This window comes from Phaethon lepturus, unplaced genomic scaffold (assembly GCF_000687285.1).
Source record: "Phaethon lepturus isolate BGI_N335 unplaced genomic scaffold, ASM68728v1 scaffold8171, whole genome shotgun sequence".
In the NCBI taxonomy this organism is placed as follows: Eukaryota; Metazoa; Chordata; class Aves; order Phaethontiformes; family Phaethontidae; genus Phaethon; species Phaethon lepturus.
The window spans coordinates 15,464-33,165 of NW_010518413.1; the positions used below are offsets into that span (position 1 = coordinate 15,464).

Genomic DNA, 17,702 nt, shown 5'->3' on the forward strand with positions numbered 1-17,702 from the left:
ATATGAATCCCTTATCTATGGTACTTCCTGTGGAGGTTTATAATTTGTGTAGCCAACTTACAACTTCCCACAGATAGGATGTCCACTTTCAGTATTAATAGATTCAGTCCTGTGTAGCTGATGGTTTAGTAGTCCATTCCATTGGTCTGCTGTCCCGCTACTTTGAGGTTGATACGGTAGGTCGAAAATCCGTTGTACAACACTTGAACCACACCAAGCTTGTACTACTGTATTCTTAAAAAGTTATCCATTATAAGATTGCATTTCACTGGGTAAGGGAAAAGTAGCAAACCAATAGCTTAAGGCAGCAATGGTAGCTTAGGCAGGATGCACATTCCTTATACCACTATTTCTGTTCCTGTAAGGACATTTTTCCACCCTCCAGGTGTTCATTCTAAGGGATCAATACAACCTGCATGCCAAGTTTCCCAGATTAGTCTTCCTTCCCTGAAATTGGTAAAATGTTGATTATGTGCTGTACCATTTTTTGGCAAAAATGGCGTGAGTCTATAATTTGTTTTGCCAGAGCTTTTGCCACAGGGCATCCTCCCCTCACAGCCTGTTAAAATAAATCATAAGTCCCAGTGTGTTTAAACCATTCTTGTAACCAGGTACTCATTCTGCCTCAGTTTTGTGTTACATTTATTCTAGCCATATGATCAGCCACTGGACTCTGTGTTGCCTCAGGAATTTTAGGGGGTTTGTGACTAGATACATGTTCTATGGATATGTTCTTAGATTGAGCTACATCAGAAATCAGTTTCCAGGGTGGTGGCTTTTTCCCCCCATACATTTCTACCATTTATTTGCCAATATTTTTTCACACAGTTCTCTAGCCACTGGGTGGAACCCCTTAAGGTAATGGCTTACTAGTTAAGATCAATTTTACAACAGGAACAGGCACACATATCTTGATCTCCTTTTCTTCAGTTGTTGGCTCCGTAGTGAGCAGCCCTTTGTAAACAGCCAAGTTTTCAGTCAGTCAGTCCCTATATTCTTCCCATAATGAGGCCATCACCCCTGCCCATCTTCTCAAAGCTTTCTTCCTTTGTAGAGGCTTGTTGATTGAAGGAGCAACTGCAGCAATATCACGGAAAGTTCTGACTTTCCAGTAGCACTTACAAAAGCATGCATGCATTTTCAATGCTTCATTTTGTCCTATTACACTTATAGATTAGACAAAAGAAAATTAACTGGCTTAATCTGAAGCAGACATTTTCTGTAAAGATGTAGGATCATTTTAAAATAAGTTTGGCTGAGGTCTTCATAATTAAGAGGTCTATAACTAAAGATTATATCATGCAATTAGTAAAAGGGTGTTGAAATATTATCCTCAAGTTGCTGACCTAGCTACTGAACTCACTCAAAAACCTGAGTTCAATGAGCAGGTATTAATGTGGAGGAAGTGTAATAATTCTTTTCTCTCCTGGTAATATTGTTAACTGTACCACCAAGGTTTAATACATTTCTCTTTGCCCATAACAATAATAGCCTGTAATAATAAATCAAGAGCTCTTCTTTTTCGTACTGGTATTTATGATCATTAGGTAAATAAAAAAAGGTTACAATATAATGAAATATTTAGACCTGTATTCCTTGTAGTGTTTGTCAAATGTCTGCACCTTTTTTTTTCTCTGAGAACCTTCAGCTGTCCCTCTCTGTCTCTTTCTCTCATACTACCTCCACCCCACTCACACGATACAATGAACTTTGCTTCTTATATTTTGTGTGTACTTAGATTATTCAGATAAGAGAAACAACTCTATAAGGGATTCTGTATTTCTTCTTATCCCTGAATGGTTAAAAGTGGAGCTATGAGAAGTTTCAGTGGACAGAAAATCCTCACTTTTATCCAATTCCCTAACTTTATCTTATCTTCCCATCCAAATATCTCTTATTAAATAAATATGTTCACTGATCTCCGTATGATTTGCTAGCTAATCTGCTGCTGCAAACTCAAGCTAGGAACTATAAAACTAGCTGCAGACAGTATTTTTTTTTCTTCTATTTTCACTTTTGAAATTTCTGATGTTTAGAGGTCTGTGCCTGTAACAATATTAACACATAGCTTTCTTCTCCTAGTTATTTTTAACATACACCTTAGAAATTACTCTTGTTCCCCCCGGAACAGATTGGCAATATTCTATAGACGAGCATTTTCAAAGTTCAATGTAGTTATGTCATATTTTACAGTGAAATACTTTTCCATGAGGTGGTCATATACCATAGAAGAGAATTTTTTTTAAAAGTAACTACAGAAATTATTAAGGATTCAGTATCAACTGATTCAGTATTGCAACAGTCTTCAATTAAACTTGTTTTAATTACAATTATTTCATCACTGCAGTATTTTTGAGGAAATGAAAGGTCAGATTGATGAGAAGTGTAGAAAAAGCCCTTCCTAATCATCCCTCTGGAACTGTGAGGTTCTGACCATTTCAGGCACTTTTATAATAATCAACACATTTTTATGGATTTTAAATATTTTCTTCCTTTCAAGACTTATATTTGAGGTTTTTTTTTAAATAGATACAAGCACAAGTCTTAATCATTCACAGTTGAAATAGAATTTCTATTGCCATTTTTATCAGAATTACTCTACAACTTGGTAGCAACAGAGTTGCTCTGTTCAGACATTAATATTAAACTAGCTGCATAAGAATATTCATTCTTGATGCTGTTAGACTTGTGTTTTAACACTCACAGGGAAGCTATTAGTTTTTGATTAAAAGAAAATGTTTGTGAAAAATATCTTCAAAAACCATAAACATTACATTAAAATGTCCAATTCAAGACATTCTAGGATTTTTCTACTAAATAATAATAAAAGAAATAATGTTTGGAAATACCATTACAGTGATGTATAACAGTTTAAAGGGTAGTTAACTGGCTTTCATCACCCATGATCATAGAGGCTGACTAACCTGACAGCTAGGTTTAGCATAATTGATCATCATGACACATCACAGTTGTTTGCCAAGAAAGGAAGTTTGTAGGCAAAAACTCACTATAGCCAAAAAGACATCCCTGCCCAAGCCTTTTCTCCGTAAGAGGGCAAATCTGTTGAAATATGCTTTGCTCTTTCAATGTCATACAATATTCTCACAAAAGTCAACACCGTGTTTTAAGTATGATCTTGTATACAACAGATTTTTTGTTTTGTTTTGTTTTGTTCACAAACTTTTGGTTGTTGTTCCCTGGATATTACGTAAGTAATTCTACCAGATATATAAACGGAGTGCAGTTCTGTGATGCTGTCAAAAGGGACAGTCCTACGTTCCTTCCATCTCATGTGTCCATGTCATGTTTTGTGGAAACACTAGGTTTTATGCAACCACTAGTGAAATATGAGGGCACTGATGAAGCCAAAAAATGACTAGCTGCAAATGTTGCATTTGTTTGATCTGATTATTTCATTACTTCTACTAAGAGGAAAAATTACTTTGTCAAGAACATGTAGATGCATGTGTGATTGAGAAAGGAGAGGTTGTCTCTTCAGCAGCAGTGGATTTGTGCTGGGTTACACTGGTCATGAAAGTACAGCACTTCTGCGAAGCAGAAAATCCTACTTTCATTAATGCCAGTGGGGAAACACCCTTTTACTTCAGTTAATCCAGGGATGTATGCAGAAGACTTGTGGATGTTTCACTATAAAATTAAAAGGAAATATAACAAGTTAAAAACAGTAGTGTGGTTAGTTTTGATTTATTTTCTTGAGGTTGTTTTTAAATTAACAAAATCAGAATAAGTCATGGATCATAATTCCCGCTTTCCCACATGTACTCATTTCTCTCTTGTGTTAAATGTGATGTTAAATTATAAGATATTTCTTAAATTAAGAAGCCACTGCTGCACCTTGCTCACTAAACAAAAAATAAATCTAAAAGAATTCAAAGAAACATTGCACTTTTGTACACCTCCGTTGTTTTTAGTAATTGATAAAACTTTTAAGATAAATTGCATAGAAAAAATCCCATGGATGAAACAGAGATCTGAAAAACCTTCAGTGAATCATGGACTCTAGTTACCTTTCATTCCTTTATTTTGAAAATTTAGCTTCATCACTTCTTCTGTGCTTCAGTGATAATATTTAAAACTATAGAATCATAGAATACCAGGTTGGAAGGGATCTCAAAGATCATGTGGTCTAACCTTTCTTGGCAAAAGCATGATCTAGACAAGATGGCCCAGCACCCTGTCCAGCTGAATCTTAAGAGTCCAATGTTGAGGAATCCACCACTTCCCTAGGGAGATTATTCCAATGGCTGACTGTTCTCATTATGAAAAATTTTCCTCTTGTGTCCAATTGGAGTCTCCCCAAGGAGTAACTTGTACCCATTACCCCTCATCTTTCCCATGTGACTCCTGTAAAAAGGGAGTCTCCATCTTCTTTGTAGCCACCCTTTAAATACTGCAACATGGTGCTAAGGTCTCTCCTAAGCCTTCTTTTCTCAAGGCTGAAGAAACCCAGTTCTCTCAGCATTTCCTCATACAGTGGCCTTCCCAGTCCTTTGATCATCTCTGTGGCCTTTCTCTGGACCCTCAGCCTGTCCATATCGTTTTTGCATAGCAGGGACCAAAACAGAACATGGTATTCCAGGTGTGGCCTGACAAGCGCTGGGTAAAGTGGGATAATGACTTCTTTTGTCTGTGTTGGTGATGCCCTTGTTGGTGCAACCCAGCATCCTATTGGTTTGCTTTGCCACAGCAGCACACTGTTCACTCATATTGAGCTTGTTGTCCACCAGGACCCCCAGGTGCCTTTCCACAGGTAGATGCCAGCCTGTTCTGCACTCCTGGATTGTGTTCTCCCAGGTGCAAGACCTTACACTTGCCCGTGTTGAACTTCATGAGGCTCTTGCTAGTCCATGTTTCCAGCCTATCCAGGTCTTTCTGCAGCATGACTCTCCCTTCTGAAGTGTTCACTTCCCCACTCAGTTTGGTATTATTGGCAAACTTTATCAGGGTACACTTGGTCCCATCATCCAGACCACTTACGAAGATACTAAACAGTGGTGTGCCCAGTACTGATCCCTAAGGGACCCCATTTGTGACAGATTGCCAGTTTGAAAAGGAGCTATTTACCACCATGATCTGGGTGCGGACAGTCCTCACCCACAGCACAGACTGCTTGTCTAGACCTTAACACATCAGTTTCTCTAGGAGATGGCTGTGGGAAACCTTATCGAAAACCTTGGAGAAATCCAGGTAGACAACATCTACTACTCGCTCAGCATCAACCGAGCAGGTTACTTTGTTGTAGAAGGCAATCAGACTTGTCAAGCACAACTTAATCTTGGTGAATCTGTGCTGGCTTTTCCCAATAACGTGCTTCATTTGACTTGTGATAGCCCCCAGGAGCATTTGTTCCATAACTTTCCCAGTGACTGAAGTAAGACTGATAGGCCTATAATCTCCTGAATCCTCCTTTAAGCCCATCATGTAGATTGTCCCTAAAGGGTCTGTACTGGGACCGGTAGTCTTTAATATCTTCATCAATGACATAGACAGTGGGATTGAGTGCAACCTCTGGAAATTTGCAGATGACACCAAGCTGAGTGGTGCGGTAGACATGCCTGAGAGATGGGATGCCATCCAGATGAACAAGCTCGAGAAATGGGTCTGTGTGAACCTCATGAGGTTCAACAAGGCCAAGTGCAGGGTCCTGCACCTGGGTCGAGGCAACCCCTGGTGTCAATACAGGCTGGGGGATGACAGGATTGAAAGCAGTCCTGCTGAGAAGGGCTTCGGGGTGCTGGTGGATGAAAATCTGAGCATGAGCCAGCAATGTACACTCACAGCCCTCAAGGCCAACCGTACCCTGGATTGCATCCAAAGAAGCATGGCCAGCAGGGTGAGGGAGGTGATTCTGCCCCTCTACTCTGGAGCCCTCAGTACAGGAAAGACATGGAGCTGTTGCAGAGGGTCCAGAGGAGGGCCACCAAAATGATCCCAGGGATGGAACACGTCTCCTATGAAAAAAGGCTGAGAGAGTTGGGGTTGTTCAGCCTGGAGAAGAGAAGGCTCTGGGGAGACCTGATTGCAGCCTTCCAGTACTTAAAGGGGCCTTATAAGGAAGATGGGGATAAACATTGAGCAATGCCTGTAGCAATAGGACAAGGGGTAATGGTTTTAAACTAAAAGAAGGTAGGTTTAGATTAGATAGAAGGAAGAAATTTTTGACAATGAGGGTGGTGAAACACTGGCACAGGTTGCTCAGAGGTGTGGTGAATGCCCCATCCCTGGAATCATTCAAGGTCAGATTGGACGGGACTCTGAGCAACCTGCTCTAGTTGAAGATGTCCCTGTTCATTGCAGGGTGATTGGACTAGATGACCTTAAAAGATCCCTTCCAACCCAAAGATTCTATGGTTCTATGATTGTCCACATTGTGTGCAAAAGGGACAGAATGAGACAATCTGTCTGCAAGCAATTAGTAGCTACTAATTATTTGTGCATATAGCAGGGTGAAAACAGACTACCTGACCAAAGAAAGTTTGCATGTGTTTCTACATAGTGAAACACCAAGATATTTTACAGCTATATTTCTAATACAACAATTATGGGTTCAGGTGTAGGTTCTTCAGTGCTGGCCTTCTATTTGAAAAGAAAAAGAATATTTGTGCACCTAGAAATAACAATGCATAATTCTTTAGGAAGTGATTTTCAATAATTGTTTCGAACAGTAAAGTATCCTCATTTTACAAGTAGGGAAATTTAAACATGTATTGATGATTTGCTATTTGACTTACTGCTGTCAAAAGGGAGGCCAAAGACAAGGTCTATTGTTCTAGTCATTAACATACTGTATCTACTTCATCAATGTTTAAGATTATTCATGGTTAGATATCAGTTAAATGATAGTTTATACCAATATAAATATCATGTGCCTTCATAGGCATCAGAGTTTTTCTTCAGTAAGTTACTCTACTGTAACAAAAGAATGGCTCCATGGTGCAGTTCTAACTTTTTTCTCTTCCCTCCACTGCCTTTATCCTACAAACTGACAAGAACATTCTTCAATTTAGTCAACCTGTTCTACAAGTCTCTCTTTTATTTAAAGTAAATTTTAAGTACTAATAAGAAAAATTAGAGGGATGATTCTATAAAACCACTAGATCTTGAATGGTTTTACAGGTTTTTATCACTTTGCAACTTGATGATTGGGGGTTTTTTTCTTTCCACATTAAGCAATTATATATATATAAAAAAATCCTCTTTTCTGAGGACCTTGCTTTGAGATTAAAGAGCAAATAATTCTTCAACAGTAAGAAATCTCCTCTGACTATCTTCCAGTTAAGAAATGTCTTCTTTTCACCTGTGATAAGATTAGTTTAGAAGTTTATGGAGAAATCAAAATCTTGGGCAAGCAATATGTGTGTTGTTAGGTGACATCTGTAGTACTTTGTTAAAACAAGTGTGTGTGTGTCTGAGCTTTACATCAGCAGCATCAAGCCTGCTTATCTCTAAGAAATGGTGAACAAAGAAGCTTAATGTGCTTATGCTGTATTCTAAAAGTTGAGAAATCAATTAAAATAAAGATAATGAATGTAGTCCTATTTTCCAGGCTGCTCCATGTTTTATTTATTTAGTTGGATCATTTTGGCTTTATAAATGAATTCATAAATACGTCTTAGCTATACACTATGAATCCATTCTGTGGGGAAGTTTTTTTACATCATGTTCATCTTTATATAATAAACAATATGTAGAGATGTATCTTATTTGGAATGGGGTAACAGGGTTAATTTTTTTTCCTCAAGAATTTCTGGGAGTGTGTCAGACAATAAGAAAAAGGCTTGACCTTGATCAAGCTTTGACAGCAGCTGTTCTGTGTCTGTGTTGTGTTGTTGTGTGGGTTGGTGCTACACCAGACAGTGATAACAAAAGGAGTTGGAAGCCTTTACTGTCCTTTTCCTTCTCTTCTCTCATATCCACAATTGACTACAGCAGTTCTCCAGACACTTATGACAAATGGCAAATAAATACCTGGAAAGCACTGAAAGGTTGAAAACATCTGGGAAACTGGAACCAAAAACTGCAAAAACTTCTATTCAACTGAAATGAAACACAGCTGAATCATAATGCTAAGACCATCTATGCTTCAGTATTCTGCTTACTGCGTTGGCCTTCTACATTTCAACTACTTTAAACAACTTAGTCTTCTACTGGTGCAGCAAAGTTTTAGTTTTGGGGTTTTTTTAAGATATTCAAGAGGAAAAAACAAGAAGGTATATGTGACTGTCCACATGAACATTTTCTCAGCACTGAGGTAGAAAAGCAATTTCTGAGACATTGGTTTTCCTCTGGGCTGCATGAGTAATAGCAGGTAAATAACGAAAAGGAACGCAACAAGATTTATTAACAGAGTCATATCACCATGAGGTAGGTTCTACGGTACAGTAGGATAGTGCTACACTTTCAAGAATAATATAAGAATATATTTCCTGGACAGCTTCTGGAATGTAGACAGCTAAATAAAGCTCCCTATAAAAATAGTTTACTTTTCTTATGAAACAAAGAAAATCCAAAGGTCAGGGTTTTCTTTTATTTTATTTTTCTTTTAATTTTTTTCCCCCTAGGTAGGCAAATTATAAGGTAAAATTTACCTGTATGAAGTTCCACACTTTGAGAAAGAAGGCAGGTCACACTAGAATTGTGGTTCTAGACAAATATGTTCCTCTTACTAGACGTTTTAAATATATATTGATTCAGTTTCATCTTGACTTGAAGGAAGAAAGCTTTTACCTTGTTTCCCTAGACTCAAAAATTTTCAAGAGCACTATGATTGTTTAATGATACTTCCTTTGCTAGCAATTCCTAATCACGTAATAGGTATGTCTGTTTATGCTGTCCTCAAAAAGTATTACATAAAATATATTTTAATAGCTATTTCTTTTTGATGAAGCATATTTCTAAAACATCAACAGTATTTTTAAGATTATCTCATTATTATAATAGTAAAATAAACTACTGTTTATTCAGGTCATTTAATTAAGGGAAGATAAATCTTTGTCTTTCTTTATCTTTTCTAGGAGTGAAATTATATTCTGAATCCAAACATGAATTTAGGCTCCTTTCCGAAACTTATGGAAGAGACACAGGTTTTTGGGACCCAACCAAGACAACTTTATAAATTAGCTGGAGGTTGCCAACCAGGTGGCCGCCTGTGTAATTCAAATCTGTCATCTCAAAGTTTCTACCCATTTTCATCTCATTGTCCATATATGCATACAAATTACAACAGTGATTGGGAAATCTTTGAAGCAGTAAGAATTCGGGAGCTGGATGAAGTCAAAGCCAGAGCTGCCCAAATGGAGAAAACCATGCGCTGGTGGTCAGACTGTACTGCTAACTGGAGGGAGAAATGGAGCAAAGTTAGAGCAGAAAGGAATAAAGCCCAAGATGAAGCAAGACAATTGAGAATCAAATTAGACAGTGTTGTAAAAGAAATGAGTATACTTAAAAAAAAAAATCAAGATTTAGTAAGTGAGAAGGAAAACTTAGAAAGTGTAACTGCTTGGAAAACAGAATTCAGTTGCTCAGAAATATCTTACGTTAAAAAAGACCTAAACCAGTCAACATTTCCGGAACGAGAACCTGTGAAAGAACTGAGCAAAACCAAGAAGATTCCTGGGGCAGAAGACACAAGGAAGGTAAAGAATGAGGAATTTTTTTTAGTTCATGAAGAAGCAGGAGATTATGGATGTATATCTAGAAGTGGGATTTTTCAAGGATTTTGACCAAAATACTACCAGATCCATTCAATAACAAAACCACTTTTTTAACCCATCAAACATTCCTAATATAGAGAAATACAGAAAAAAATTCACACCCCTCAACTTTGGCTAAACAATCAAGTAACAGAGGAAGACTATTCTATCCAATATCTTGGAGTATTGTTCTGCCTCTCTCTCATGCTTTAAGGTAACAGATTACCTCTGTTATCTGAATTTTCCATGTTTTGTGTACTTTTATTTTACCTCCAAAAAAGCAATGTACGTTCTTGGCTTCTAAAATAAAATTACTTAATTCTCCATTAATGCAACTTCTAAAATGTGGGAGGAGGTGAGGCAAATTCTTCTGCAAAGTCACAAGATTTTTTGTTTGGTAAGGAGAGCAATTAAGTTGTTACACATAATTAAACAATCAAGTATGGACATGGTTTAATACAACTCCTAGTTCTATACAAAAGAACCAGTTAATGTTCTTCAAAATGGAATCATCCATTCATCTTTTACCAGTTTTAATTCTGTGCCTTGACATGTATTATATAGTCTTCATAGACAACACCATGTAAAAACTATACTTATTTTTTGTCTGATAGATAGCAGTGATTGTATATGTAGGAAATTTTGTCCTACATTGTAGGATGGAGCTTTTACTTCAGTTCAGTGAAAAATGTCAGGATCTTGGGCCTGAATGTGTTATGTTCAGAATTTTCACTCACTCTGTAATGCATCGAAAATTACATTATATTCCTCTGAATTCTGAAAATAACACACCATAATGTTAGTACTGAGAATCAGTTTGGCCAAAAATGCATGCCTTTCACATTTTTGGGCAGACAAATGTGCCATAGGAAGGAAATAAGAAATATATTTTCAATGTTTCTCCTTAGTATAAAAAAATGCCCTACTTGAAAATTGAAACTTTGTATGTGAATAGAAAACAGTCTTAACTTTTCAGCAGCTTCTAGTATTTTCTGATGTTTTCAGGCATTCTTAGAAAAACTCGAAAGTACAGAGTGGCATGAAGTGGTATTACTGTTGGTAATCTGCTAAAATGAGATTAGATTTTAAACACAATTTGTTGTAAGTGATAAAACTTGAATACATTTCTAAAGGAAACTTGTTTATAAGAGATGTTCAGTCTCCTTAATAAATATGGGGTTTTTTGGTTTTTTTTTTTCTAATTGTTATTAGTTTTGCTTAGGTTTTTTATGTAAAACATGTATCTTCAAAATGGATATTATAGTGCTTTTAGTTTTTGAATGGGATCCAAATTATTATGTTATGCAGGTAACTTTGGTCCTTATACAAAACTTTTATAAGTTCATCACCTGCTTCAACGTGATTCACATTAGAAGTTCTTAATGTAAACTGTCTCAATATATTATTTGTGTGCATAAATTGCATTCCTGGTTTTGTTAGTTCTAGGATTCTGTCTTCACTGTAGTTATATCTAACTATGTGATAATTGGAATCTATTTCTTCAGTAAAGATACATTAGAAGTATTTTGGATATGAAGCTCATCGTAACAGAAGGTGAGATATGGTACAAAATGACAGTGATCCAACTAAAATGACTTCTTTGCAAATTCTGTCCACATACAGTGCAACTGCACAAGACATTACTTACTCTCTTTTTTCTCCTACATGACTGAATTGTCTAGAAGAGCCTTAGTAGACCCTGCAGAAGTTATGTTAGACTTTTCGTTTAATTTATGTTTTTGTCGGGTGTCATATTTTTCTATTTTCTCAGGATGCAGAGGTAATCAAAGACCAAAGCAATCACAATCAAAAAATCACTCCAAAGCCTCCTGATTCCTTTCCCAATGGAGTTCTCAGCATGTATGTGGAGGAACCTAAAAAAAGTTTGGACAATACAGCTAAGACAACAGAGAATGACTTAATACATGTTTCTGTCTTGCATTTGCATTTGGCTGAGATGCAGAAAATCTTACAGAAGGAAAGAGAGTAAGTGCAAATATATCCCACTCAGAGAAATCTCTATTAAGAATAAAGGTTTTTAAGATACTTTCTAAAATAGATGCAGTGATATTTGCTGCTTGTATCTCACATGTTCTCATTTCGAAGCTTTATTAATTGCTATTTACAAGGCTTTGATAAGAATTTACAGAGCAAATGCAGCATAAGGAATCTTTTTTTTCCTTCATAATATTGAAAATCAGAGTTTCCATGTTTTGTAAACATTGCAGAATACTGTGTATTGTTTTCTTTGGCTTGTCTGTCATTTAAATAACGAGTGCTCCACACAGAACTCTTAACAACGTACAGTTAATTAAAAAATTATCCTTACTAGCAATTTGGTATCAATGCTATGGTATCTAGTGTATATTCCGCTTAGCTATTGGAAGGCTTTGTGCATAGTAACAAATGTACTCTGCCAGCAGACTTTGAAAGAGTCTAACTGCAGAATGATTAAGGCTATTTTTGAATTAAACGTACAAGAACACAGCTACAAAGTGCTGTTAATCTTAACCTCTTCACCAGTAGTAAGGTCTATGTCAAAAACAGATAACAGAGAGAGAAAAACACACTTACCGTATCATAAAATTTACCTCACATAAATAGTAAATGTGCATTTTGTTGGCCTAAAAGAATTCATATGTTGCTTACACACTATATGCTAGCATGTGAGTCTCTGTTTTGGTAGGAATTCCTTGGTGTTTCATATAAACAGTCAGTACTGAGCAAGATTGAATCTTATCAAAAAGGCTTTCCAAGGAAACATGCAGTATGTGATGTGTGAAGGATGTAGTAGGAGACTTCAGGCAATATGTGACTGTAACTTCAGAATCAGCTGAAAGTTAATTAGAAAATGAAAAGCACAAAAATTTCCCCTCTATTGCAAGTACATTCAACAGTATCAGTTCAGAGAGTCTGTAATGGTAAGCTATGATGAAGAATTTATTTCCTGTCATTCTTTTTTCAAAATTGTCCTCTAGATAGTACAAGTCTGAGTAAAAATTAAAAAAATAAAAATTAAAAATCCTTTAAATTCCTAGCTAATATTTACTCTGTTCTGTTATTAGCTGTAGAGAACATACAATAATTCTTTATTTGACTCATCTTGCAGCAGATAACCAGAAGTATGTTTTATGTCTTTAAAAAGCATCTAGTTTTTTGTGGAAACAGAATGTTTAAATTTTCCAGCTTGTCATGGTACTTGTATATGTGAGTTAAGAGACTGATGCCTCACATATCCATTTTCCTCTGGTTGAAATATTTAGGGTCCTAGGTACTTCGCTTTTCAACAGCAATCACAGTATACCTACATGCATGTATAAAACTTTCCTTCTAGAAAGGGGATAATTTTCCAACTCTTATTTTTTAATTACTTCTTAGACAAAAATTTAATAAACCCTGGTTCTATCTCCTGGTTTTGGTTTGGTTTTTTTGTTCATGTGCCTCTCTAGCCAATTTGTAACTGTACTTCAGAGAGAGATTTTGCCATTTATCCCTAGATATAAACTGACTGTGGCATACGGTAATAAATTTATTGGCACATAGTAGGAACTGGGGCATGTCTACACCATGCAACATATAGCAGTGCCAACCTCAGGCAGCAAATACTCACAGAGCAGTGACTACCATATAACAGTGGGCATTGGTATAACGACTCCCTCTCTAGGTCACTTTGGGCAACATTTCCCATGTGCAAAAATGTTCTGCAAGCAGAATATCTGCAACTTAAAAGTATGAAGCAATTATTTTTTGGCAATGCATACAATACATAGCTAGGAATAAAGTTACTAGGATAAGCATTAATATAGTCACCAGTCTCTTGAGACACCCTATGAGTTTTTGTTGGACAGGCTATCATCTCCCAGCTCAGAAAGGGTTGGTCTGCACTGCTTTCTGAAATGGGTTTATTTTGCTGAGTCTCCGTCTTCAGATTCCCGGTTTTTCCTCTTAGGGTTTTAAAAATGTTCATGTCAGTATTTTTACTCCTGGATCCTGGAACTGCTAATAATGACTATCTCAACAATCTCACCCCTGTTTGCATTTTTACTTTTCTTATCTTGCATGGCTCTAGCTTAAGTACTTTCTCACAGCTTCTTCCTCAAAACTTAGCAATTTTCTCAGTAAACTTGAGCCAAGGACATACAGCTGTGCTACATCAAAAGCAAGCTTGGATCACAGACAGCTTGAACCCCAAGGCCAAAGGTTACCTTGGCAGTCAGTGTGATCTTACTCATACAACACAGGACTTCTCAGCAGAGTTTTATGGTTTACATGCTGTACTCCTGAACTGTGGCTGTATTCTTTCCAGAGTCAAGTCAGCTCATGCAAGATCCAGTGTTTGGACTTGGCCCTAAGTTACCTGACTAATCTCTCCATAAGATGTTTTGTTGCTTCGTCCTGAGAGGTCCTATGCCTCTTGCATTCTGTTTAGAGCTATCTTCAGTAATGCCAAGTATCCCTTTAAGTGATGGAGCAGGCTTTGCAAAATATAAAAAGAAACGAACTCTTAAAAAAAAATTAAAAGAAATAAAAAGCTAAAAGTTTATGTTTTGACTTGCAAAGAACTTCAGGTTTAGGTTTATAGGTAAAATCACACACAAAAACCCACTACTAGGCACTGTGGCTTCTATCAAATACATGTGTAAGGTCCCATTGACATGAATGGGAATTAAAGACCTTATAAGTTGTTCAGCACTTTAAAGAATCATTTGCCTAAAATAGCTATCTTTATTCATCTTTTAGATCATTGTTCTCATCTAAATGTCTTCCATTTTCAAGATCTAAATTTGTTCCATTTTGAACTTAAAGAGTTTCTTTGGTCTAAAACCAAAAGCCCACCAACTACATGGGTAGCTGATAACATCAAAGAGAAATTGCGTAGGGCTGGATGGGTAGACTTAGGCAGTGGGACACAGGAGGCTCTTGTCTAAGCATCAAGAAACACTTTTTTTCTGTGAGGGTGAAAAACATTGGCACACGTTGCCCAGAGAGTTTGCTGAGTCTGCATCCATGGAGACATCCAAAAGCCATCTGGACATGGTCCTGAGCAACCAGCTCTAAGGTGACCCTGCTTGAGCAGGGGGGGTTGGACCAAACAACCTCCAGAGGTCCCTTCCAACCTCAACCATTCTGTGTAATTCTGTGATTTAATTAGGTAATAAGGAGTTAAAATAGGTGGTTACAAGATCCATTAAAAATGCTCTGATCTCAGTCTTTTTTTTAAGTAATAGTAAGCTGCTTCATCGATCTCTGCTATTTTTGTTCTTCCACTCTTTGTTTTCTTTATTTAAATAGTAAACTCTATGTAGTCAACATAATCTTTTTCATTTAGTAGCATCAAAGGGACCTGATCTCACTTGAGAGGTGCTGTAACACAAAATAAAGGTAGTGTCTTCTAAGTAAGCACTACATACTGGACATTCCTCTTTTACTTTTCAGATGAGACCATTTCTAAGGACTTTCAATGCATTCAGTACAGTCAGTAGACTATTATTCAAAGTATTAAACCATCATCTTTCATGCCTTCACTTTCTACTGTATTAAACATCCCTCAATAATTCTTTTAGTTCCCCAGTGAAGCTGATACCGTTCCACTGATTTATCCCATTACTTTAGAAGAAAAACTACTCAGTTGAACTGCATATCTTAGTTACTTGCATATGACAGAAGTAATCTTGCTCCACTTTGTGAGTAATGGTATTTATTTTATTACTATGTTTCAGGGGCCATAGCTGTTTAATAAGATAAGCTGTGCGATGTGCTACATCTATGCAGAAAAAAGAGATCCCCGGTTGAAGAGCATTAGGTTTAGTTATAAAAGGAGAGAGAACAAGAAAATACTTCAATCAAGTGGATTGCTTCATTAATGTAGCTTCCAGGACCTGAGCCAGACCAGTCAGTGCAGTATTTTGCATAGAAATGCCCAAACAAATCTCATCAATACACTTTGCTTTAATTCCAAGTTAACAATGCTGTTATGGAAGATGAATTTTAAAACAAATATTCTCAGAATGTAGTTATAGTCAGCCCGGCAACAATATCTTTAGTAAAAAGGTTGACAGATTACATTAGCCTCCAAAATAGAAAAAACCTACTGTGGCATACAACAGATCCATTAATTGCCAGTGTGAAAAGAATTTTCTTTTCAACTATTTCAATATTTTTCTCTTTTCTGGTATAGGAGCCCTTCATCCTTCTATTTTCACAGAATTTATATGATGTAAAATTTTCATCTCCCAACATAATAATACTTATGCAGTAGTTATGCAGTTTAACTCTTTTTCAGATTTTAGATTTCTTCAGTGTTCTGACTTTACAGGCTTTATTCCTATATTGATGTTTATAGATGATGGAATATTCCAGAATTTTAAACTGTGATTTAATTTCATAGAAAAGTTAGAAATATAACCTGAAAGCTTTTATTTGTAATTAAGATTTTTTCTTTCACTTTTAATTAAGTTCCAAATTCTATTTTGTTGCAAAATTGCAAAATTATGCATACATATTACACCAACATAAAATGAAATTATGAAGGAATTTCATAAAATTAAATTATGAGAAGTTCATTCTTGTCTTTGAAACTTGGCCAATAGTGTTTCCTGTGAACACATAAATGAGGTTTTTTTGATTGGTCTCAAAGACAAGAACATCTGTAGTGACTCTGCTTCTTCATATTCCTTTCACTGTTTCCTGAATGACTGAAAATATTTTAATTGCTTAGAAGAGGGGTAAAAGTAAATATTAAAATTCATTGTTTCAGTAATAAAGTACCTTTCTCCAAGGAATCATCATTCGTTCTTTGTGAATTGAGTATCTTAAATAATTTTCCTGAATGTAGTAATGGATTTTGTACTCGAATAAAATTCCAGAGGCAGATATTTAATGAGGGTGTAGCACCTCTGAGCTAAATAATCCCTTTTCCTAAAATTCTCCTAGCATTTTCTTTCAAGAGCAATTTTTTTTTAAACATGAAATATACATATTTTAATATTTCTTTTAACATCTAAAGTAAATAATCTTTGGTTTCAGTACTGTCTAGATACTGTATATATTTCCCTGTATATGTGTGTTTAAAATAATCTTCTGTCTGTACCCAAATAGAAGTGATGCAGTACCTTTTCACTGAGGATCTTCACTAACTCGTCATGTATGAGGTGACTCAAATTCCTAACAGAAGTCCATTTCCAAATTTTCTTCAGTTTATCCCAAAATTTTATTTCATTTAGAATTTTAAGTCTATACTACTACATTTCTTTGTTGTCTTTAGCTATTTTTTTTAAATATCTTGGAATAATTATATGATGATAATATATTTTTTTAATACAAAACAGATGTACAGTTGAAAAAGGCAGCAAAATATAATTCAAGTTATGAACAGGAAATTCAAAGTAATTTGTCTGTTGTCAACTTCAAAAAGATCTAATGCTGACTTTTAAAATATTTTTTCAGAATGAATGTATTTCTGGAAAAAGAAATGGAAAAGATAGAAAATGAATTATTTCTCTGGAAATGGAAATATGAAGAACTGAGACAAACCAGGCTGGAAAGCCTGAAACAGGTATGTTATCAGCACATTGTTGTCACAGGGAGTAAGAAACAAAACTGAGACTTCTGATTTCCTGTGTTGTAACTAAGGGTAAAATCATATCTAGGATTTATGAAAGTTAAAAATCAACCATCTATCAACTATTTATCGCCATATTCTGAGGGGAGGGACCTGCCCAGGGTGTGTGGAGAAACCCAGCCCCGGCACAGCCGCCATGTGCTGCCATGGCAGCACGGGTGCTGGTGAGCTGCAAGAGTGGCACCAGCATGGCTCTGTTGTCTCACAGGAGGGGACCGGCTGGAGGACGCAGGTGCTGGTACCCTGTCCCCATGTGTGGTGAGGGCGGTGGCCCCTGATGTACAGCGAGATGTGGTTGGGGTTCAGCTGGGCTTGTGTTTGGGCAGAAGGGGCCCATCTGGAGCAAGGGGGTGGGTAGGGCAGGCCTG

At 36.5% G+C, this 17,702-nt stretch overlaps 1 protein-coding gene across 1 annotated transcript in view; it reads left to right on the forward strand.

Moving 5' to 3' along the window:
• Window positions 1–9,062: 9,062 nt before the first annotated feature.
• Window positions 9,063–17,702, forward strand: part of CCDC102B (coiled-coil domain containing 102B) — a gene marked incomplete at its 3' end in the record, with an annotated part of 38,209 nt that continues 29,569 nt past the window's right edge. Inside the window, exons 1-3 of the mRNA XM_010296721.1 lie at window positions 9,063–9,656; window positions 11,485–11,699; window positions 17,160–17,268. Of these exons, the coding sequence (XP_010295023.1) occupies window positions 9,063–9,656; window positions 11,485–11,699; window positions 17,160–17,268 (918 nt within the window). The remainder of the gene's footprint in view (window positions 9,657–11,484; window positions 11,700–17,159; window positions 17,269–17,702) is intronic.